Genomic DNA, 24,885 nt, shown 5'->3' on the forward strand with positions numbered 1-24,885 from the left:
AAAGTTATAACTATAGAGCCACTACTTTTGGTTTTTCAATGTGTCGGTTTAATAATTGTTTACAAGTCGCTGTCCATCTATCCGTTAAATACAATCCTACAGCCAGCATTCACTCACCCAAAGAAACAGCCCAAATAAACCAAACTCCTTCTCTTTCAGAAAATGATTGTGGTGGACATGAGTTAAATTTCTTAACCTTTCAAAGAAAGAAAAACAAAACTATTTGCACTCATTCTACCACTGGAGATCAATTTATTTCAAAATCATTTAGAAACCATCATTAACAAACACAGCGAGTTACTTCTGTACAAAAATACAGCACATGAGCAGCGCTAAATATGGACGGGCTTCGTTTTTTTTCTCTTTTTTTAGTTTTTCTTAGTTTCTCCTGGGACAAAACCAAAACCACGTAGTCTCTGGCTTTATTAAAGGAAGCGTCCCAGTGGAATAGGCAAAAATAATGATTAAAAAAAAACTCGGACAATCTAAGTGCAATAACTTATTGCACTGGCACAATCATACATGGAAATATTTGATTAATATACAAAAAAACGCTTAAAGCCATAAACAAAATGTGAACAAGTTTTCAGCCTTTCTTCCATGGCTACTTTTCAAAATAACAAAGAACATAATTTTACATTTCTCGGCAATATTAAGGTAATACTTCATTGGCTTATCTCTTGTGGTCCATTATTTGACAAATAAGCAAAACAAATGTACAAGCAAATGAACAATATTATTTATATTGTTCATATTCACACAATATGACATTACAACCATGGATTTCAATTGCTTTATTTCAGTAGTATCAACACGGACGGAGCTGCAGAGGAGTGGAGCACTGAGGGAGTACCGGCAACGCAAGGTCAACTTGACAAAGTAAGGATTGAGCCACACATTTCTAATCTTAGAGGTCCTTGTCTTTTACTTTGCTGAGGTTTGAGTACCCTCTGCAGGGAATATATAAAGAGAATACAGACATCATCATCTGGTCCTCCTTAAATGGTCTTTCCTTGCACACACAAAGGTAAACGTTAACATTTTTGATGTTCTGAACGGAAAACATGGTTGTACATGCTAGTGCATGTGAGTCCCTCTCTTTGGGACGTCTTCATAAAGAGACCAGAATGACACTAAAAATGAAAAGACAATGTAGAGGCTGAGCAATCAGCATTTTTCCCAAGAAGCAAATAAGTATTTTATCCATCTTTTTCTGTGCAGTCACATCATTTCAGATTATCTGAATCCTGTTGTTTTGCTCTCTTTTGCTTGTGCTTGTTTCCATCGCACTGTACACACAGTGAGACAGAGAGCAGAGGAGTAGTAAATGGACAGTTCTTATGTAGCACGTTTGCTTGTATCAGTCCTAGGCTTGTATTAAGCCTAGCTCAAGACTAAAAGAAAACGTTGATAAGGATCCCCGCTGAAAAACGTTTTAGTCCAGGACTAGAATTATTCCAAGTCCAGGAAACTAAACCTTGAAGATTAAGACCAGTAAGCAACCACTAAGAGGACAGAGCCATGCAAGGTGTGGGCCTGTCACTGAGATTAAACTGGGTTTGCTGTCTTGCCCAGAGAGGAGAATCAAACTGCTAACCCTCCACTTCATTGTCAAATTATTCTACCACCTCAGCCGCAGCAGAACGGAAAAGGAGAACGGCAACACAAACTTTCATCACCACGGTGGGCTCATGATCAGCTGACTTAAAGCACATGGCTACCATGCAATAAGTTTCACAATGCAGACGTCAGCCAATTATCATGACTGGATTTTGGTGTTTTTGGCTGTCATGTAAAATACCTTCCTAACTGTAACTGAAATATGAAATGAGGGAGGTGAGCAGTGGCCAGCGGGCCCTTTTGTTTTGGTTTGAGATGCTGACGCAACATTTAGTGGTTGAATAGACAAGTATCACCATTAAAATAGGGTTTTTTATATTGCTGAAATCTCAGATGTGACTGCAGCAGTGGGTCACAGTAACTCAACCACTATAATCATATACACTTGATCAATGAAGTCATTTGTCAAGCAAAAGCACCAAACAAACTGTTGAATTGATGTTTAACTTTATCTTATGTTACCATAAACTGAATATCTTTGGGTTTTGGGCAGCGAGACATTTTAAGACGTCACACTGGGTTTCTTGCCATCATCCACGCAGGAGGAAAGAAAACCGATATGTAGCCCAGCATGCGTCATAGAGAGATCAGCCAAAAAGCTAATGAAGCCTGTCTCTAGCCTCGGCCTGGAGCCCAGCTCTGGTGACAAGCTTATTCCGGCGGGGTAACACACACACAGATACCCCTACAATCACTGGACATGCTCACCACATTCCTGTAGTCCAGCTCTAATGTCATCACATTGACCAAACATTACTGAATGCTCTTCGGGACGATTAGGCCCACTGATTTGGCCTGCAGTCTCTGGCATGTATAAGATTCTGTTACCAAGCTATGAATCGAACCTTCATCCCTGCTGAACCCGCGTCTAGTGATGAAGCGATCACTTCTGTGTGTGTGCCGTATGTCCTCACCGTGTAGACTGTGATGTACTGCAGCTTTCACAGGGCAGAAAGGCTCATTTTGATGCTAATTAACTGTGTCTATTCCTGCTGGTTGCTGATTAGAGCTGGCGTGGTAAGCTGGTGTTGAAGGTTGCTGCTGTGCATTCCTGTGCCAATGGAGACACCATTTCCTGTAACCTGAAGCCTGAGCCTATTAGTTGAACCTGTGGAGGGAACCCTGGGAGGGAAATGACAACTTCATTTGAAATTGCTGCCAATCCAAGCCCTGCCCTCCACCCAGACTCAATTGGCAGGCCATGTCTGCTCTCGCTCAGTTAGACTCTGTTCACTTACTCTGCCCTTCTCTGCAGGGAAATAAACTCCCAACAACATACTAGTGAAATGTACAGAAATGAACTGGTTTATGCAGTGGAACAGAATGGTGTGTGGTGGGATGGTCGGTATAAAAGATAGGATGAAGAAGGCAAATGATGTGAATCAAGATCTGCTCTTTAAATGACGATACCGTACTTGGCATTATAGGCTATAAGGCTATGAGGACATTAATAAAACCAGGTTTGGGTTTGCTGAATTTTACTGAAAACAGCGTCATGTTAAACGGTTTATTGGGGTGTAAACACCATAGTTGCATGAGACCTGAGAGATCAAGGAATCAAGAATGAACATCTAGGTGATATTCTCATCTAAGTCACACCTCTGCTTGTCTCTCACTTTCAGCATCTGCTGATTATCATAGACACAGTTGTCTTGGTTGCATCGGCAGCTGCAGTGGCCTCTGTTATCTCCACAGTCTCTCCCTGTTCATTTGACCTGTGTTATCATTAGTGCTCGCCTCCTCCCCCCATAGTGCTTGCTGACGGCTGCTCCGGGGCAGGGGCCTTATGGGGGCAGGTTGGGATCGGGCTGGAACATCATGTAGCCCAGGAGATGGCTGCACTGTGTTCCTTGGCCTTCATACGCAGCGCAGCTATGCTGGAGGACTTTCGATCTGGATCAACATTGAGATCATAGCCATTGATTCCCCCACCGATCCCAGCGCCCCCAAACAGACTGCCCATATGAGTCTGTCCCATGTGGCTGCTTCCTGGACTTGGTACACCCAGGAAGTCAGAGACGCCTCCAGGACCGTGAGGGTGAGGGGGCATGCAGGAGGGCATAGAGTCACAAGGCACGACACAACCGGGCACCGGAGATGCCCCGCTGCTGCTCCCTATCCATGAAGGGTTCTGGATCTGGAGAAGAAAAGGAGGCGATATTTTCATAATAACTGTTGTTTCAAATGAACACATGAAAAATATTAGTCCCGCCATAGTAATCAGAATCAGAATCAGAATAGTCACCTGCACAGAATTATTTTTGATTTGATTTGATTTTTTTGCCACATCAGCTGCTGTTAATAGTAGAAGCCCTCAAATTTAACACTTAGACCGAAGAAACGTTAAGAGAGAGCAAATTTCACACTTCCTAACTGCAATTCTGATATCTGCCATCAGGTGTATCTGTAATGTGCACACCACTGAGGACTGAACATTTACCTGTGCATAGTTCTCAGGTCGAGTGAGCAACGGCAGCTCGTAAGCTGTGGAGAAGTGCGTGCGGACCTGTTGCATCTGGCCAAAACGCTCTCTCTTCCTCCACTTGGCTCTGCGGTTCTGGAACCACACCTGCGAAGAAAACAGACTATCAGGAAAATACCTCTAACCAAATAGAGACCAAACACTATCAAACAGAAATGTGAATATCCTTCTTAAACGAGGCCATTAAAGCTCCTAAAAAGTACACAGAGTGCTTTAGTTTTTCCCACAGAAAACTGGGCCATCTTCTTGCTAAGAAAGACAAAGTAAAAGACCACATAAAATGAGGACAGTGAAGCAAATAAATTCTCCCGCACATGAAAGTCCGAGACCCGATTTTAAGACTTGACGTGTCTTTAAAGTGCCGTCCACACTGAGCTATTGATGTGAAAATGGTGAGTCTCCCCTGGTGCTGCATGTTTCAGCTCCTCCCTTTGATACACAGACGTCTGCCTCCCTTCAGGCTGCCCGCGTCGACAGATCCACATCTGGGCCTGTAGCCGTGCATAAATCACTCTGAGAAAGGTGTGCTCTCTCCCACATGTCAGCACAGTGGGATCCAGTGGGGAATCCTCTGTATAATCCATGGAACAAATGTTGAACTTTTGACCAGGACATATATATATATATATCACCTCCTACATCGTTCCCTCGCTCACCTGGAGACCGCTGGAAGCACTGTGAGAATCATGTTCTTTGATTTCTCCAGTGCCTTCAACACCATTCTTCCCTCGGTTCTAAAGGACAAGCTGGTGAACTCTGGAGTGGACCATCACCTCACTACCTGGATCCTGGACTACCTCACCGACCGACCACAGTATGTGAGGACTCAGGGCTGTGTGTCGGACAGGGTCGTCTGCAGTACGGGGGCCCCACAGGGAACGGTTCTGGCTCCGTTCCTCTTCACCATCTACACTGCAGACTTCTCCCACAATTCCACCCAGTGCTTCCTGCAGAAGTTCTCTGATGACTCTGCAATAGTCGGCCTCATCACTGATGGGGACGACAAGGAGTACAGAGGTCTGACCCAAGACTTTGTGGACTGGTGCCAGCTGAACTACCTCCAGATCAACGCCAGTAAAACCAAGGAACTGGTGGTAGACTTCCGCAGGCACAAGCATTCTTCACTGCAACCACTGAACATCCAAGGTATGGACATTGAGGCTGTGGACAGCTACAGGTACCTTGGTGTTCATCTGAACAATAGACTGGACTGGACTCATAACTCAGACGCCCTCTACAGGAAAGGGCAGAGCAGGCTGTACCTGCTGCGGAGACTCAGGTCGTTTGGGGTGGAGGGCCCACTCCTGAAGAAATTCTATGACTCTGTTGTGGCTTCTGCTATCTTTTATGGTGTGGTCTGCTGGGGCGGCAGCATCTCTGCTGGGGACAGGAAGAGACTGAACAGGGTGATCCGAAGGGCCAGCTCTGTTCTAGGATGCCCTCTGGACCCAGTGGAGGTGGTGAGTGACAGGAGAACGGCGGCTAAGCTGTCATCCCTGATGGACAACATCTCCCACCCCATGCAGCAGACTGTGACAGCACTGAGCAGCTCCTTCAGTGGGAGACTGCGGCACCCACGGTGTGGGACGGAGAGATTTCGCAGGTCTTTCCTCCCCACTGCTGTCAGACTCCATAATAAAGACTAACTGATCAAGCACACACATCCATACATATGCAATAATACTAAGTGCAATAATCCTTTCTGTCATCGTTGTATTTTTACTCAGTTGTATATAGTATTTGTATTTGTATTCTATTTTTATCTTATTGTATATTTATTTTATTTTATTCTACTGTATATAGTATTTTATTTTATTCTATTCTGTACAGTTGTGTACTGTATTTATTCTTATTGTATTCTAATTTTTGCCTCACAACTTTTGCACTGTCCACTTCCTGCTGTGACAAAACAAATTTCCCACGTGTGGGACTAATAAAGGTTATCTTATCTTATCTTATCTTATCTTATCTTATCTTATCTTATCTTATCTTATCTTATCTTATCTTATCTTATCTTATATACTGTATATATGAGCATAGAGTATATGTATGTGTGTATATTCATCATTAGCTTTACTGAGCATTGTTTGTAGCACATGAAATGACTACTGCTCTTCAGATTTGTAGACTTGCTACTTCTCAGAGGGTTGAGCTTTCGGGAACCTACTGACAGACCAAGTGCAGGCTGCTTAGTCCACTTCTCCATGACTGCAAAGTAGAAGATGGCTATGAAGGCTGAAGCCTAAAAGAACTCCCCAAGAACATTTCCCCCCTAAAATCTTAGTGTTAATTGATGTGATGCCTAATACACTGTAGAAATTCATGATGTTCTACATACTGGAAGACAAATCTCATCACTTTTGCTCTTCCAAAGGTTTCTTCCTTATCTAGGGTTACACGATATTGATGAGTGTGGATAAAAATAAGGAAAAATAGATACTAGATATTGATTACACACATACAACTACCTGGTAAAATAATTAATGTTTTAATAAATGAAGAATTCATTTGTTCTAATAACAAACAATGAAAATAATATTCAGTTGCAAACTTAGTACTATTCTGTTTTATGTAGCCCAGTTGTGTGTCCTATTGTTTTGGGAACTAAAATGAAAAGAAGATGATTAGCAAATAAAACAGTACTTTGCAAAAGTACTGTTTTATTTGGCATAGGCATGAACACATTTATTCTTCAACACAACCTGAACTCTCTCAGGCAAACTTGCATGTAGTTTCTTTAAGCGGTCTGTGGGAATAGTTCTTCAGGCTTCTTGAAGGACATTTAAAGGTCTTTTTTGGGTGTTAGCGGTCTTTTGTTCTATTCTCTGTGAAGATTTTGAGGTCTGGGCTCTGGGGAAGCCATTACATAAGCAGTAGTGTTCTACAGTGTATTTTTTTTCTATCCAGGTATACTTTTACTGCATTGTCAGTATGTTTGTGATCATTGTGATGTTGAAGCTGCTGCCAATGAGATGCTTTCCAGACGATATTGCATCAAAATCTCACTGGGTCCTTGACACCATGGGCTGAAATGCAGCTCCAAGCCATGACAGAGCCTCCATTGTATTGTACAGGAGGCTGCACTACCTCTCTCTTCACTTTCTCCGTACATATCGACAACCAGAAATATAAAATCTACCTTCATCACTCCAGAAGAGCTGTTGTCACTGATTTTCAGTCCAGTTCTTGTGTAATGTGGCATACCTCTGCCTTTTCTCCCTGTTTCTCTACCTTCAGAATGACTTCTTGACAGCCACCCCTCCACTCAGGCAATTTCTGATGTGGTTCCAGTAAAACAGTAGATGGACGGATCTCACATGTCCTGTGTCAGGTATTTGCTGGATTTCCCCCCCTATTTTTTAAGGACCTGACCTTTTGATAGACTTGCCACTTCTTCTGCCATGGTGTGTTATCTTTGGCATTTTTTGTAGATTCAATAAAATAAATATGAACAAATGATGCGCTTTTGTAACAGTTGGCTAGTAAAAAAGTGCCTAAAGATACAATTTAAAAGTGATTCTTTACTAAGATGCGTTTTACATACAACACTGGTTCCCTTGAGTTCCCTTGAGTCCCCATATCCCTTGAGTTAGATGCTTTTTTTATATTTGAGTGATGCATAAGTCACTGTTAGCTGGGTTAACAAACAAGAAAAAACATTCATCTAAAAATGGTCAGTTAGAAAGATTGGACTGAAAATGAGAGAGAAAAAAGAGCCAATGTCCAAACAAAACCTTAGACCATTTTAAAAACTTCTGAGAAAGTCTGGCGCCTTGGAAGCAAAATATAAGGAAATAAAGGGTAGTCCAAGACTTTTATACAGTACTGTATGTTTCAAAATAGTCAACAGATACAGATTAAACCATACAGATTATCACAGCAACTGCATCTTTCGTTAAACTTTTTTTCTGTAGAATTTTCTCACATCTCCTTGCGAGAGAATAGAAAAAGCAGAGGGGGTTACTGGGAGTCTCCACATGTTTATCTGTATCTATTTGTTGGTTGTTTGAATCTTATCCTCCCTGGAGAGAAGGGGGAAACTTCTTCAAAGAGAAAAGAGAGGGCAGCCTCGGTTTGACACAAGGGTTAGGACTTGGATTGTTGGGCTGATTCCCAGCCCAATCAGCTTGTGGTTTTCACAGTCCCTGACATGCAATTTCCCTTCAGTCATCCCCTTCAAATCCCCACTCTTGTCTCTGGCCATTTCTCTCAGTCAACAATAAAGTTTGGTGGCAGAATTGAGCACTGTCGTACAAATGCATATTTGCAAAATGCTGATTTTCTTATAGTAAGGACTTGACTTTAAACATATGAGATAAGACCACCTATAAGCACCCTAACCTGCAAACTCATCGTCTCATTTTTTTAGATGCATTGACCTCCTAGCAAAGTCAAAGTGAATAACATATCCATATGTCTGTATTTTTGCAAGAAACTGACGTAAAGAAGTCTCGTCTGACTCCGACATTCTTTGGGTCAGCTGGTGAGATTAGAGAACAGCTCACCCTTACTGAGTGGTAAGCTGATATGTGAGGTTGTGACTGAACCCCAATGTCAAGGTGAGGGGTTGGAGCCCTTTGAATTATATCATATGTTTGGAAGTAGGTTTGTGGGTCTATTTTATACTCCTCCTGAGGATTTGGGATCTATTATTGTTTAAGATTTGTCATGCCTTTCCTTTGGTGGCTCTTTGGTTGCACAAGCTCATAATATCACAAGTTTCCAAATATAAGCCCCAACATGAAAACAGCAACATTAAGTTTCATTACAGCCTCAGTTCTACAAAGATATGTTACTAATGTGATTAATGTATTACCAGCTCAAGGACTCAATTTTCCTCCAGATATATGCAATTCTGGCAAAGTTTGAAAGATGGCGTATAAGTTTGTCCATTTACTAACTCGCCACAGGTAAACCACAAGGTCTTTATGATGTCCACGGTACCCTCATTTAGTTTTATAGTAAATGTAACAGTCTATTGATACAACAGTGATTGGTACAAGCCAGGTACATTGTAAACAGTTAATCACAATGTAAACTTACTTATATTCTAAAGCCATTTCAGACTCTTCAAGAATTTTTCAGGGCCCTGCACGAAAAATACGTGTTTCTTTCTCAGCAAACCTAAGTTTTTAATTTTAATTGTGATTTTGACAAATAGAGATGCCTCATTCAGTTTTCATACTGTGCTGGCACCACATGATATGTAGCTAGACTTCCTGGATTTTTATAATATTTAGATACATGCAGGACAAGAGCATCTACTGGATCAACCATCAGAGTCGTACTGCCCTTCCCTCCGTCTTTGTAAACTAGCCTTAATTTTTGGTTACCTGTATTATGAAAATAGTCACATTTCATTTAAATATTTATAAAACTCTTTGAGGAAATGTTGTCAGAATAGCAACAGAGCCTGATGAATGACCTTCTTGATTCTGGTCTTAGATTGTTATCAAAAATATTTAAAAATCGCATATTTCAAAGCTCTGCTGTCAGTCAGCCAGCGCCGTTATTGTACTCCCACTCCTGTGTTGAAGCTCAGGCTCTTCTGTCCCTCGCCACCCCGCCCCCAACTCCGACCCCTCTCTCCATGTCTCTCTCCTCCCTCCGTTTTAAGTCAGTGAGGGGAAGTGGGGATATTGGAAAGTGAGATGGGAGAATGTTCAAACTGGAGCTTGTTTTCATTTCATGTTTAATTTCCTGATGCCTAAGCCCTCGGCTTTCCACAGCTAACCCCTCTGACCTTTGAGAGGCGTGCAGACAAGAGCAGTGGACCAGGCGTGCACACACATACACACAGAATCACACACATTTGCATACCATGTTATACTCACATTTCAAAGTTGCTCTCCAAAAAATGCAGTATTTTAACCTGGACCCTCTCAAGCACTTACTGGAAGCTTTTTCATAAACAGTTTCTGAGCACATATATTTCCCTTGTCTTGGTTTCTGAGTGTGTAATGTTTCACAGAGAGTTTGCTCTACGTAGCTTTTCCTTTGAACGGCAGTAGGAACAAGACCCCTGCCAAATAGTTTGGCAGAGAGATAATTCGGGGAACATTGTGGAGTCAGATGTGTCCCTTGCTGCTCCATCTCTCATAGTCCCTGACTTATAAATTCATGCAGTTCTTGAGAAACTGGTCACTGCTGTCTTTGTGCAAGCAGTTTTCCAATTAACATAAATTGTCTTAATTGTTTGTCATGATGAACACCAGTGGTTAATAATATATAAAACCCAAAATGATGCTATTTACCAACTACACACACTCACGACTCCTGTTTATTTTATTTTAGCAGACATCTGCAAGGAAGGTGGCTCAGTGGTCTTGGAGCTCAAATAGCTTGGCGGTGATACAGTAATTGCTAAAGACGCTGACAGCGAAATGCAGCTTACAGAGCCATTAAAGAGCTTTATTTATGCTCCAGAGCCAGCAGGCAGAGAGAAAGGAAGAGGGAGAAAGGGAGGGCAGAGTCCACAACTCCAAAAGCAGCTTTGAAGTCCAGCCGTCTCACCTCATCTCTGTCATCTAGGACCACTGCAATTGATAGACTGCCTCAGCAGTCAATCACGTACAGCCTCCTCCTCAATAAAAAGTAGGCCGTATGGTGAAGTTCAAGTCACGAGACTCTGAGCTAATTGCTTCTAAAGAAAGTAATGGCACCAGAAGTCACAGATTGTGTTATTGGAAAGCTGCAGCCTGATTTTATGAAGACATTCAACATCAAAACTGAGGATGAAACCGTAGGACCTTGACACTAGCAATTTGGCAGAAAACATCTGTATTCTGGATTTCAATTGCTGTTGTTTTGCAGATGAAAAGGATTCTCGATAGCTTTCCGAGCATCGAGTGCCCCTTGGTATTCAACAATTGGATATCCCTGGACTTTGTCTCAATGTACCTTCAGTTGAAATTGTGGGGTTTAGTCTTGATTGCGTGCATATTTAGGGTTTGATTTTAGAAGTATGGGTCAAACCTCACAGTGACTCAACAGAGTCTGCAGTGTGCCTGTCAGATGAAGACGTTAATTATATTCATCTGGGGCATAGATGGGTCTGTGTGAATGCAACATGAATGTACTTATTTTACTGTACCACCACAAGGACCAGGCCCGGTTCTCTGTCCCTGACTATGTCTCGGACTATGTGTGGAAATTGAAACTGGCATCTCAAAGTGTTTTTTATATCCATGCCAAAATAGCTTTGATGGTGTTCCATGTGTTTTCCCTCGTTGCCTCCAGAGCTGTGCAGCGAAGTAGTTTAAACATGGCGGTGTGGGGAGAAACCCTTGGCCTCTGACCCTTTCCAGAGTCTACACCGTGTAAGTGCTAAGAGCAGCGTATTCCCTAAGTCTCCTCCATCCCACTCTGATCTAAAACTGGCAGGCACAAAGACAGATGGAGAACAATAGGCTTTGCTGTCTAATGCTAGGAACAGTCTTTGTAACTCTCAGCCTTCCCTGTCAGTTCCCCCAATGATTATCAGCGTGCAAACAACTGTACTCATGGAAACTGTCTTAACAAGACAGAAGGACACCATCAGCTGCTTCAGCAAGTGCACGGAAATGACATATGTTTGTATTAAAGTCTCAAAGTTCTCCAGTGGACAGACAGTTGTTAATTTCCCACTCACAATGCAACATTGTCTTTAACACGATCATGCTCATTCCTAAACCATATGTTTTATTACAGTGCCAATAGAATCAAAACACCTAATGTTTGTTTGTTTGTTTTTCCCTGAACCATGACTCTGAGTGGGGGGGTATGCATGTGACCCAGTCTGTCTGACATCTCTATGCTGGTGTTGTTCTTACATCATCATAATTATGTTTGTCCAAAAGTGCAACTAACCAATCACACTGTTGTGATGTTGCTTTGGACTGTCGAGGAAAATGAAAAGAAATGATTTTGTTCATATAAAAGTCTCTTCTGGGACAAGCATTACAACTGTTTTTATTAATTAATGTATACAATATAATAAATATATTAGCAAGTTGCTAGTGATAGTTTTGGTCAGCTGCAATCTTGATCCTGGATCAACATTTTTGTGATTGATATAGGAACAACAACAACACGGGGATATGTCATAAAGTAGATTAATTGTGTATTACAGTAATTTGTTTCGATGACATAAATAAAATCTGGTGATATTTTGATTAGATGACAGAGATTCATTTTCTCTTATAAATAAAGGACTTCTTAGCTTATGTCAATGCAGAAAGGTGCTTTTCAAGCGTAACCCTCTGTTTTGACTTCATCCTCACCTGTACACGGGCCTCTGTCAGGTCTGTCCTGAGTGCCAGCTGCTCACGGGCATATACATCAGGGTAGTGTGTCTTCTGGAAAACCTTCTCCAGCTCCTCCAGCTGGTAGCTGGTGAACGTAGTGCGATTGCGCCTCTTCTTGCCTTTGTTGCTCTCGGCCTCGCTTTTTTCCAGTGGGCTAGAAAGGTCCGACCCCGGGCGCTCGCTCTGCCCCTTCACTCCAGTGTCCTTTAGGTTCAGGTAGCTGCTTTCCATCCCAGGAGGGTCGACGCTCTGGGGCAACTCAGACTCTGTCAGGCTGCTGCTGTCCTTTCCTGTATTTTGGAGATAAGAAAAGTAAAGAAGAGGTCAAAGCGTTTATTTTTAACAGTTTGTTCTTTTAAAGGGGCACCACACAAATTTTATACGTTCTTTTTTAGTTCAAAATGCTCTCAAGCACTAAATCGCTCAAGTACTCCTTCTGTGGCTTCCTGTTACTGCTCAAAACTTTAATGTGGAATTTAAAATGTGAAAATACAAGCATTTGGGTGAAGCATTAAAAGATGAAGGTAATACTTTATAACTATACCCACAACTAAAGGTGTAATTCCCCTGTAATTAAATGGAATCTCAGTGTATTTTTATTTAAACTACAGTGTCATTATATTTATATATATATACTTAAAGGTAGGTACCTTGCCTTTTAATTACAAGAGAAGGACAATTAAATAATACAAAATTATGAACCATGATGCTCACCATCATTAGGACTTTTAAATAACAATGTAGAAATATAAAGATATAAAAAGACAAGATTAAGTAACTCCATAATGCAACCCAAAAAGTGCAACGTTTTAACGATATTTACGTAGTTCTTAAAATTACTCACACACGACTTAAATTTACTGACAGTATAATTATTTCTTTTTTCCTGTAAAAACCTAACTTGTTACCCCCTTTCTTTCTAGAGTACCAACCTTTAAGTATTTGTATGTAAATATAATTGCCTTGTAAGTTTAAATGAAATGTGCTGAAATTCCATTTGATTAAATATCAATTACACCCTTGGTCGCTGTTCGTATTATAAGGTGTTAACAACTTAGAAAACATTCTCAAAATTGACTAAAGTGTGGCTTTACTGTGAAATCAGTTCATTTGTGTAATAATAAACAGACAGTTATCTTTCTGACCATCTCACAGATGAATAAAAACCGCCATGTGTTCTCAGTAATAGTCCCACGTTTACAGTTAGAACATTCATTAGAGCAACGTGTCTTTAAAATGTGGCTGAATGATCACATTCAAGCCACCAAGAGTGTCTGCTCATCGTCACATTACAGCATCCCCGCCAAATGACATTTACTTTAAGCACACATCATCTCTGTGATGTTTTATTTTAAGGTTCAAAGGCCTCGTCTGTGTGCAGCAGGAAAGAAAGTTTGAAAGATATGTCACGACGCATTGGTGTGACCTGCGACACAACCCTCGAGCCCTTCTCCCCTCACATCTCTCAATCACGCCACCTGAAATCCGAGCCACACAAAATCCTGTGCGTCTCGGGCCGTGTGTATGGCGGGCCTTGTGTATGGGGGCAACCACGCTTACCCCACGGCCTTCCCCCTGAGATGTAAACAACATTGTGTTTGTCACCTTCAATTTTCAGTGCATCCATTTTGTTACAGACCTTGCTCTGTTCCTGTCAGCACATGCTGGCTTTTTGTTTCCTTTTAAGAGATGAAGAAAGCTGTCCCTTCTCCTTCAATAAACAAACAGCCGTGTGAATAAATAAGCAGAAGGGCTCTGGTTGCAGGCCAGTGAGAACAGTGTGCTCGGTCAGCCTCTGTTTGCCTTTCCTGCAAATGGGCATGGAGAGTGCCCTGTCCTAACTGTATTGGTCTGAAACCAGCGCATAATGGTCTCCTCCATATAAACAGACTTGTGAGTGTTGTGCAACACCACCATTACTTTAATCCAACAGAATTTTTCTCAGAGTTAGGAAGTGCCAAATGATTGAAAGTTATGGGCTTGTATGCATGCATTTGCTTTTGTTACGTTGCATTTTTCTTCTGAGTAACGTCAGTAATCGCTGTGTGTCATTCTTAGAAAGTTACCTCACTGAAAGAGTTGACACCTTTTGACACACAGTGAGTCACAGAGTCTTGTTTTTTAGTGGTTAACAAGATGACTGAATAGTTTTAGGGTGATGAAGTTAGGCGGTGGTTGTCTGCAACAAGCATGTTTGTTTTCATGGATTAGTACGCTTTGGGCTTGTGTGTCCCACAATGAGATGTCAATAGTCATCCCCTCAGAACTGCTGCAGCCCTTCCCTGCTTTCTGGCTCAGACCTACATGGGCTGAAACACTAATGGAACAACACAGCGTTGCCCAACTGGAGTTCATGTCCTCATACAGCAGTGGCCTACCTGTCAGATCTTTTTACAGTCTCCATGCAGGCAGATATTCTGACATTACCAACCCCTGAGCTGGCCTCGTATCCTCGAGCTACGTACAGTCATTTTATTCTGCCTCTGGGCAGGAGCATGGCTCTAGTGTTAGTAAAGTAAGACAGGTCAACTCCAGGTTCCTGTCTGGCATTTGCATCTGTGAGAGAAAATCCAGTTATGCCCCTGAGCAAGGGGCACATATCCTGTGAGACTGCAGCTGCACACAGATGAGGAGATGGGAAAAGGGTAGGATGGAGTGTGGGAGGTACTCCAATTTGTCAGTGCAATTAAAAAAATGATTTAACATTTTGTTAAATACACATATTTCTTTTCTTATCCAGACATTGGATCCACTGATCAATGCCAATCCCATAACCGTAACTAAATGTGAGGCTACCGTGAGCAGCCTGCTAAAGGCATAAGGACTGGAAAGATGAGGTAAATTGCTTGCCTGTCACTAAAAAATTCCACCAGGAAGTAACATATATATAACATATAGTCATGTAAAAGAGGAAAACTAAGTACACCCCATGATTCAGTAGCTTGTAGAACCACCTTCACCCGCAATAACTTGAAATAATTGTGTTCTGTATGACTTTACCAAATGTCTCACATCATTGTGGAGGAATCTTGGCCCACTCTTCTTTATAAGGTTGCTTCATTTTACTGAGGTTTGCTGGCCTTGAGGTTTGTAGCAAGAACTTAAGGTCTCTTTGGTTTCTGGAGCATTTCAATTACGTTGAGGTCGGGCTTATACTGGGCCATTGTAACACCTTTATTCTTTTCTTTTTCACTCATTTTGCTTTAGATCTGCTGCTGTGCTTAGGATCATTGTCTGTTTGCATACCCCAGTTTTGCCCAACTTATAGCTTTTGGACAGATGGTCTCACATTTGACTCTAGAATACTTTTGTATACAAAGGAGTTCACTGGTCGACTCAGTGATCCTAGGTGCCCAGGTCCTGTAGCTGCCAAACAAGCCCAAATCATCAACCCCCCACCACCATGCTTGACAATTGGTATGAGGTGTTTGTGTGGATCTGCTGCATTTTCTTTTCACCAAACGTGGCACTGTGCATTATAGCCAGACATCTCCACTTTGGCCTCCTCTGCTTAAAGGTCACTAAGTTCTCGTGGTTTGTTTAGATACAACTGTGCAAACCTAAGCCGTACTGCCATTTTTTAAATTTTTCTTTTAGAGAGAAGAGTAACTTTCCAAACAAGCCATACTTATTCTGTCTTTTTCTAATTGTACTGCCTTGAACTTTAACATCTAACATGCTCAGTGAGGACTGTAGAGTTTGAAATGTCGCTCTTGTCTCTGACCTTGGAGTGGATTTTCTGGGACAGTAAATTAATGATAACATTGTGTTAACACACATCTGAATGCTCCAAACCAGCAAAGTGCTAAAACTTCTACTTTTAGAGAGGTGGTCACATTTGCTAATGATCAATTATTCAAATGCATTTGATTAGCAGTGCCTGGCTCCTACTTACCCTCTTAATTCCCATGGAAGCAGTAAGGGTGAACTTAATTTGTCACAGGACTGTGTCTGGTAAAAACTTTGTCATTTTCAGTTCTTTGTGCATAGATCCAAAAAACATGCCCTTTAACAGAAACATTGTAGGGTATGACAATCAAAGAATCCTGAATAGAAATATATAGGGGAATTTGCCAAAGATACTACCAAAGAGGGGCTTTGTCCTGCCCTTGCATCCAAAGAGCCATCCTGAGCTACGTGCTTTATATCAGCTGAACCCAGAAACATATATTTCAATCCAGTTTTATTGCACTGATGCACACACACATTTAACTTTCATGACCCTTTCAGTTGTGTGGTGGCATGCTGTGTCTCATATCCCATTTTCAGCACTCTGATGGGATAACCGAGTGACAGTGATTGTGTCAGCACTCAGGACTGGGTTGTAAATTCATCCATAATGTGGTAAAACTTTGCTCAAGCGTGGTGGAAGTATAACGTTAAAGGGGAACATTTTTTTGAGGCAAAGTCACTCATCTAAACAGATTTCATCAGATCTGAGTGGTGTGTTTTTATGCCCCTTACACTGTTTAAACTTGGTTATGAGTCTCTCTCCATTCATTTAGGTTGGGATTTGATGTTGTTATACTGCAGTATATTGCACTGGAAATCCCATAAAGCAGTATTGACTATTTGCAATCATTTGCCTCAAGATTCCTTAACTTTGTTTGTTGTTCTTTCGTTGTTCTTTGGCGATTTTGCAGGAGAAATTGAGACTGTTGCGAGTCAGTTTTGATCACCTGGCTGTATTTTGCTCTTCCTGAAATCTATTTATAGATGTATTTTGGGCTTAACTAGTTACTAGTCTACAGTTAGTTAACTGGCTACAGCATACATCCCTATAAGTGTTAATAACTGTCTCATCCATCAGATCCAAGAAGAGACTTAATCAGGGATTTTCCCACGCTGAACTCTCCCTTTAAGTCTCTGAGCTTAACCCAGTCTTTTACCACCATATTTTACACTGGAATCTGCAATAATCAACATCTTTTGTCTGTCTAGTATGCCAAACTCATCCCTTTTCTCTCTGTCACGCTAACCACACAGAATCCTTTCCCACAAGCATCTTTCAGTTTTCCCGCATGCTGAGCTGTCTCTTCTGCACGCTGCTCCGGAGAACACAGCCATCACACACTGCTTTCTTTTGGGAGCCAAGATTCCACTGCGCTGGCTCCGAATTTTTTTGGCATTCACAGGAATGTGTTTTTGACAGTTGTTCTAGTTTGAGCATTCAGCAACGTATATGTGAACGCACCATCTGCGCAATGTGCCAGTTTCTCTGTGACAAGCTGCAGACCTCTTCATTTAGCCGAGGTCAGATGTTTACTAGGGTCAGCAATTTAATCACTGCTGAAAACAGAGAGAAAACATCAAAGTGTAATTTAACTGGTTGTAAAGCAACAGGGCACCCTCTCGGTTTTTATGGAACGGGACAGGGAGGGTCAAGTGAAGCCAAATAAAAGAAACACTATAAATTAGTAACCTGGGGAAGGGTTAATGACCAAACACTAAATAGGGAAGGGAATGCTTTTAAACAAAGTGCTCTGAAATGTTCTCTCAAAGCATTCGGAGCTGACAGCAGCACTCCACCAAATAAAGTCAAATATTCCTTCAGGTTTGGTTGTCAACAGGTGACTATTAATTTACAGTTAATGTCGGCTCGCAGACATGCTTCGGCCCGGATTATTTTTTTTCTGCACCGCGCTCTAAGACCTGATGTTGACTGTTGTTTCCTCAGTGGAAGGGAGGCTCCCAGATGTTCCTGAGGAGAGATCGATGCCAGCGGCTCATGCAAGAATGCAGATTCCCTGGGAAACAGAAAAAGTCTTTCTGTTAAACCTCACTGCTGTCATATTACCTTGGGCTGGGTCGCTCACTGTCTCATATCAAAATGCGCAAAAAATAGTTGTGGGGTTAAGGTCGTTTGAGGGGAAACTAGTGGAAGAAGAACACAAGTGTCTTTCTTAAACGTGGAGAATCTTGAGAAAAACATTCACGTGTTTGAACTGTATATAAACTGCATATTAAGCATTAAGATAAATAACATTTGCCACTCTTGGCAAATGTTATTTATTGGCAATGTAATGTGGCAATGCTGCAACATTACAATTAGGTTGGTCATTACAAAATCCCTCTCTTCTAGTAGATCACAGTGGCAAGCAAATTCTTGCCATTCCCATGTCTCTTTTTGATCACACTACAGTCCTGCGCGGCCATATGTTCGCATTGTTCAACAACCCTGCAGAGGTTAGATTAGAGTCAGATTTAACTGATGAAAGTAGTAAAGGTGAAGCCACAGAGCCAGACTCAGCACAACAGGCCCCACAGTGTGTGCCAGCTGGCCCGAGTCAGTCGCTTTATTTTTGGTATGTGTGTTACCTTCGCCTGTAAGAGGGATGACTGAATGTTTAAGCATAAAAGCAGCAAAACACAGCAGAAAGAGTGAATGCAGGAACAGATACAAGCAGGAACTTGACATTGAGAAAAACAACACCCCACAGTACAAGATCTCGGGTTGCCAAAGCTATATGGATGTATATTTCTTTTCATGGCGGGCCAGTTGCTGCTCCTTTGCGTCCCGAGTCACACATTTATATGAGCCACTGCTTCCAAGCATTCACTCATTACGTATTCGAATTTATTCTGGTTCGCAGAAGCATGCTGGTATGATCACAGGTGTCACTCTGGCGCTCGCGTTTTTGCTAAAATCAACACAATGTGTTAGTCATCAGCACATGTGTATCCTGTGACATCACTTCCCCAAGCCTTTTAATGCGTACTTAGAATACTGTATTTTGACAGGACGCTTTTAAAGAGCTGCCAGGACTTTTTGAGCTTGTGTTTTGGTTTTCATATGCTGAGAAAATGCTTTACATATCACAGGATGCTCAATGTCCCACTGAGGAGGAGGAGGGGTTGTTTAAAAGTACAAAGATTGACAATTGTTGTACTTTCGGAGTGTATAATTTGCTTTGGTTATTTTGTGAAGAGGCGAAAAGGATATGAGCCTTTAGCCCGAGTTGTACTAGTATTACCACAATACTAGTGTCTCTCTGATTGCCACCTTTAAGCCTTACTTTCATTTTATAAATACTGAGTGAGAATACTCTAATGATTGCTTTATGTTCATGAAACAATATGATCTCCTCTCTGAAGCGAGCAGCCCCTATCAAAGGCAAAAAACTGAAATTAATTAAAATTAAACAGTGAGTTCAATAAAGTGCTGTGCACGTAAACAGTCGTTCCCACACATGTGCCGCTTTCCTGGAAACCCTCTCATTTCTCTCGAGTCTCTCAAATCATTACCCAATCTCCATGTCTGTTTCTGACTCCTTGCTTATTTGTACAAGGTATTGTTGAGACAGGGTTATGTAAACCAGTCCCACTTTGTCATCTTGGGGACTCTCTGTAGCTTCGGAGATCTGATGTTTGGGGAGTATGAATAATAACTATAGGATCCAGTAATGCACATCTGCCTTGCATTAATGCGGCCCTCTCCTGCGGCGCTGACCTGCATTCCTCAGCTCTCGATCAGCTCCAGGGATTTTTATTTCATTCATCGCCATGTGAGCAGGTAGTCGGCTCCATCCCTGTCTTCACTGCAGGACAGTCTACCTGATTAACGTAGGCTTAGAATGAACAGTCCCACCGATCGGAGCCACTACTGTGCACGGCTGCATGTTGATTCATGCTTGCTGAGTCAGGGTTGTTTTCTGCTTTTTCTACACACGTGGTTTATGAGACAACGTTGTATTATTAATAAACAAGATTTAAGAGTATATCCACACCACCTGAACCTGGATGTTATTTTTTAATAAAGTAAAATAAAAATAAAAAAAAGCTTGAAATATTTTGATTAATATTTAAATTGGATTTTAAAATATTTCTTAGATTTCTATAACTTTACAATTTTCTCAGATGAATTGTACTGAGCTGCACTGAAATCATGTGAATGTAAAGGTGTTTCAGGGGTTTTGGATCTCCTAAATCAAAGGTGTAAATTTAAAAGAAGAAATGTGGATATTATGGAGCAGTTATTAAATACATTCCACGATAATATAAAATTCCAGTTCTTTGCACTTTATGTATATTTAAAAAATGGCAGTTTTAATACATATCTAAAAGAGATGGCCTAGCTGGTTGCCTCTCTTTTGGGTGTTTTGATGTATGAAAACAATTTCATGTAAAATCTTCAGAATGACATAGAGATTTGCCATAAACAGCTTTAGAGCCGTAGCTGAAGTTACCACATTCAAAATTCCCTTTGGGGACAAGACAGTTTTGTCATCATGATGGAGATAAAGCATCAGTATTGAGCAATATATCTCCCATTGAGGACCACACATAACAGCACAACCCTGTTGACGCCTGAGGCTTTGGCAAGTCCCCAAAGTATCCTCCCCAGAGCCACGATGCCTTCATCTGGCTGCAACATTTTCAATATTAACATTGCACAGCTCTCCTCAAGGGAGGCAATGTTGCATTTAATGATGGTGTTTAAATGATTCTGTCAATGCACTTGCCAAGTCGATTTAGTTCAGTGCAGGGGTGCTGAAAATGTTGGAGGCAGAAAAGGTGACAGTTCAGACTAAAGTGAAGAGTGACACCATTTTTTTTTTCTCAGAACAAAAAAGAACACTTTGCACTTTGTGGCTGTGTGATGGTGGTTATACAAAAATGTATACTGCCGGTCTCCTCCTCGCAGATCACGCAGAGCAGAATTAGACCAAAGCACTTTTATTCATTATGTGTAATGAGCAGTTTTTAGATCTCAAATTTTGGAACTTTTCTGAACTTCAGTGAGAACTGCATTAGATGCATTTAGGATGGATTGCTGCAAAGGACTCGATTCACTTAGTTTTAGCTGTGATCCCAACAGATGTTTTCGTCTATATCACTGTGGTAAACATCTGGAATTGACGCCAACCGGTCTGCCTCAGTGTTCACCAAAATCTGATTTTTGATGTAGAATATTATAGAGATATGACATAAAAATATTTAAGATTACTGTCTGTTACTTTTTTCACCCTATTGCCCTTTTGACATTTTGTTACTCGGAATAATTTGAATCGGATTCATCGGCTTAATAAAGTTGTCTGTTTTGATTTTAATAAAAGCAGAACCTTTTCTTTTGCCGACCTTAAGCGTGGCTCCAGAATTGTCGATTGTCGCAAAACTGTAAAGCTTTCATTATAAACGCTATTTAAATGCATTTGGTACGAAGTTGACTACACGGACAATTAAGGGACATAAACTAAGCATTGCTTTTGGCTTATAAACCTCCATCAAATGGATTAATTAATATTAACAAAGACACCTGAAAAAAGAAGAATTTGCCCTTTTGTGTTTACTCTCACAGAATAAGCAGGACTTGCTGGAAAGAAAATTATAGGCCCATTTCCTGCACATCCAAAAAATTCTCCAAAAATTAGGCCTTATGTTTCATAGGCTGTAAGGCTGAGGGTTCCGCGTAACGCAGACAGGTCTCAAAGTGCCCCAAATAATAATAAAAACAGCAATATTCCACGAGTTGAGTTTATTTGTCAGCGATCAAGATAATTTATTGTTGACGATAACATGCTGCAGTTGTAGTTGAGTGAGAATAGTCACAGCGGTGCTGCGGGCTCGCCAGTCCAGCGATGCAGTGACAGACACAGGAAACAAAATTCTGCGTTAGTGCTTTTATTTTGTAGCGTCAGTGCGCAAAAAACGGACAAAAAGTCGATTTAAAGGCACAAAAATACCAAACTGCCTTTGGTCAAAGCGCCTCATTAAATCAAAATAAAACCCAGAGGTTTGATGCATTAATTATAAGTCACCTTGCAGATGTACAAGTACCTAAAATCCTTTAATCTCACTAGACTTGTAAAAAAAAAAAAATCAGCCTACTTCTAATATTTACTTTTTCTGCAATTATCCGGATTTAAGGGCTTTAATGTGAAGGTTATATTCCTGAGTCAGAACCAGTTATGCTCAAAGAAAATAGGTCTGTTTTTCAAAATGTGTTTTCTTTTCATACCTCGGCTTCTCCAGTCAGGCTGATGGGTTCAACAAACGAACTTATGGCACACTAATGCGCACACTTTCTCCTCCTCTCTGCTCTACTTTGACAGCTTATTTTCACACCGTGTGTTAGACAATACTATAAATTGCACTTATTGCTTGCAAATGTCCGGTCCTGCCTCGCATTTCCGTTAAATTTCTGGCCAACACATATATTCCCTGCAGAAATCGCACTTTGTCTTGTGCGCACTCACCATAGCAGGAGATGAGCGTCCCGTTGTGTGTGCTGTCCGGGTGCAGCTTGCTGCCTTCCGGGGGAGTTTTGCAGGTCGGTCGCTGCATGAAGAGCTGGTATTTGTTGAAGGTGCCCTCCTCAGCGCCATCCAGTGACTGGCAGTCCGGCTGGAAAGGACTCCTGGACTTCTCTCCGTAAGCCTGCCCTTTACCCGGAATGAACGTGGGACTGTATTTTGTTTCAGTGGTTGGGAAAGTCCTGAAAGGGTTCGCTTGGTGATCTCTACTTTGCGCAGTAGATGTACTATAATATGAATCCATCGATGTCATATCGCAGTATGAGACGCACGTATCTGCGTTCATACCTAAAAAGATATATTTTTAAAAAAATCCACACGGTTCTTGTTTCCCTCCCCTTCTACAGACAGCAGATATTCTCCCAAATTTCTCTCGCACTGACAGGCTCACACTGCCGCGCTCATGCACACACACTCTCACACTGGCGCATCTGGGACTGGTTAAAAAATGAATCAGATGTTTTCCAGAGACTGCAGACTGAACAAATGCTAAAAGCCCCCTGAAGGTTTGTCGGGGTAAAGAGAAATGCCTTCCTCAAGCTGATGCCGCCTCAGTAGCCTACAGTGGATCAGACACACGCACACGCAGCACTCCGACCTTCAGGCTCGACGCACGTCTGAAGTAGGGCCCACACCGAGCTTCAACCTCCGCTATTATGCAGCCAGTAGAAATGGGAGGTCAAGCTCAGAAGGGGGACAGTTTTTTTTGTAAACACGCGGGAGATACAACACATGACATTAATGCAATTAGGGGATGAATATGACCGCTTTGATTCCCGTTGTTGCATGGCGTAGGACCTTAACCTCCTACTTAGAGAAAAAAATTATATATTTTTATTAACCTTTAAAGGACTCTTCCCTTCCTTTCCGGGGAAGCCAGATGCTTATTAAATGACATTTGTGGAAACATTTGTGTTCCAAATATGTGGGGGAAAAGAGAGAAAACAGCACAAGTGTAAATGGATCAAGCCGGAAATTCGAGCAGCAACAGCTCCTAAATTCAGTCGTCGTTAGACTTCAGTGTTGCATAAATGTTTTGTTTGTGTTTATGTTGTGGAGGCCCGCACGAAGCGCATTATCAGGGGGGGTCCGTTACTGCGCACACGTCCATTCACAGTGGAGGAGAATCAGAGCATCATTAAGCAGCTTTGCCATTTGAAAATGAGCACTTGTAAATATCGAATTGGCCTAATTATGAATCGTTAAGCCCATCATGCTCGCTGAAATAGGTTACTTGGCTTCGTGCGCAAAGATCTGGTACAACGAAGCCGCGCCGGCAATTTGCCTTTTCTAGACTATAAAACGCTGGAATGAAGCGGTTAAGGAAACAAAATGGGCCTTTATGTCTGTCGGTAGTCAAATTGGTTAAGCTGGCTCCAATCACGTCCTTAATTTTAGGATATTGTCAAGATTACCTAAGAGTTTGAGAGACAGCGAAAATGAGAAAAATAAATCCCAAATCTTTTACAATCTGGCGCAACCGAGCGTGTCTGATTCGCATTAATATCACATGGTGACATGGTAGTATACGGCAATAGTCCCTTAATATTTGGCCAAACATTATTATTATTATTATTATTATTATTATTATTATTATTATTATTATTATTATTATTATTATTTGTTTCTGCATTTATTTTTATTAATCTAAATTCTCGAGTCCTCTTCTCTTTCTTTCTTTCAGGTTTAATTAATTTTATAACTTTTATTTGTGGCTCTTGTTTAGCAACATGATGCAGTATACTCAGCCAGCAGGAGGATTGAATTTCTTAAAACATAAAATAAAAAGAGACACCAATAAGCGAATTAGCTCTATTTTTAAGCTGTTAGCGGTTTGTTTTTGTTGCTTTTTTGCCCGAAGCAGTAATCTTTTAGTATGCATTATGTTTCTTTCTCTGAGGAGGTCCCTTTGTTCACATTTTAAATGTGTTCACTTGTAAAATAAGAAAAGAGCCAAATGACCGGTTGAGGCCCGGTGCACGTGCAGTTTGTCGGCGATGTCCTGTCCACCGCCGGCATCTCTCCGGCTGTGCAGATATTCCTTAACGAGGCTTTTGACTGTTTTGTTAGTAAAAGTCTCCCGCAAAGAGACATTTCAGATATAATGAGTATGACTCTGGCTGCACACCACACCGACCCCAACTTTTCTTTAGTCATTTTCTTTTCTTTTTTATTTTGAGCCTGTGTTGCGGCTGGTAATGTGAGGGGCGATTAAACCTGTTCGGCTTTTATACTTCAGATCCCT

The 24,885-nt window shown here is 41.4% G+C and overlaps 1 protein-coding gene across 1 annotated transcript; it reads right to left on the reverse strand.

Moving 5' to 3' along the window:
- Positions 1-222: 222 nt before the first annotated feature.
- On the reverse strand, positions 223-23,346 carry alx4b (ALX homeobox 4b). Its single transcript, XM_082540292.1, has 4 exons — positions 22,584-23,346; positions 12,364-12,677; positions 4,061-4,189; positions 223-3,757 (listed from the first exon to the last, which is right to left on the reverse strand). Exons 1-4 carry the CDS (start codon positions 22,924-22,926, stop codon positions 3,437-3,439), a joined length of 1,107 nt encoding a protein of 368 aa, XP_082396418.1. The 5' UTR covers positions 22,927-23,346; the 3' UTR covers positions 223-3,436.
- Positions 23,347-24,885: the final 1,539 nt, after the last annotated feature.

This window comes from Aulonocara stuartgranti, assembly GCF_965226115.1.
Source record: "Aulonocara stuartgranti genome assembly, chromosome: 7".
Lineage (NCBI taxonomy): Eukaryota > Metazoa > Chordata > Actinopteri > Cichliformes > Cichlidae > Aulonocara > Aulonocara stuartgranti.

Excerpts from the sequence above, each read along its gene's own strand:
- alx4b (XM_082540292.1), bottom strand. The coding sequence starts at position 22,926 with ATGAACGCAGATACGTGCGTCTCATACTGCGATATGACATCGATGGAT. Across the intron at positions 4,190-12,363 it reads TGACAGAGGCCCGTGTACAG|GTGTGGTTCCAGAACCGCAG; the intron begins GTGAGGATGAAG and ends TTTTCTTCGCAG. Across the intron at positions 3,758-4,060 it reads GACCTGAGAACTATGCACAG|ATCCAGAACCCTTCATGGAT; the intron begins GTAAATGTTCAG and ends TTTCTTCTCCAG.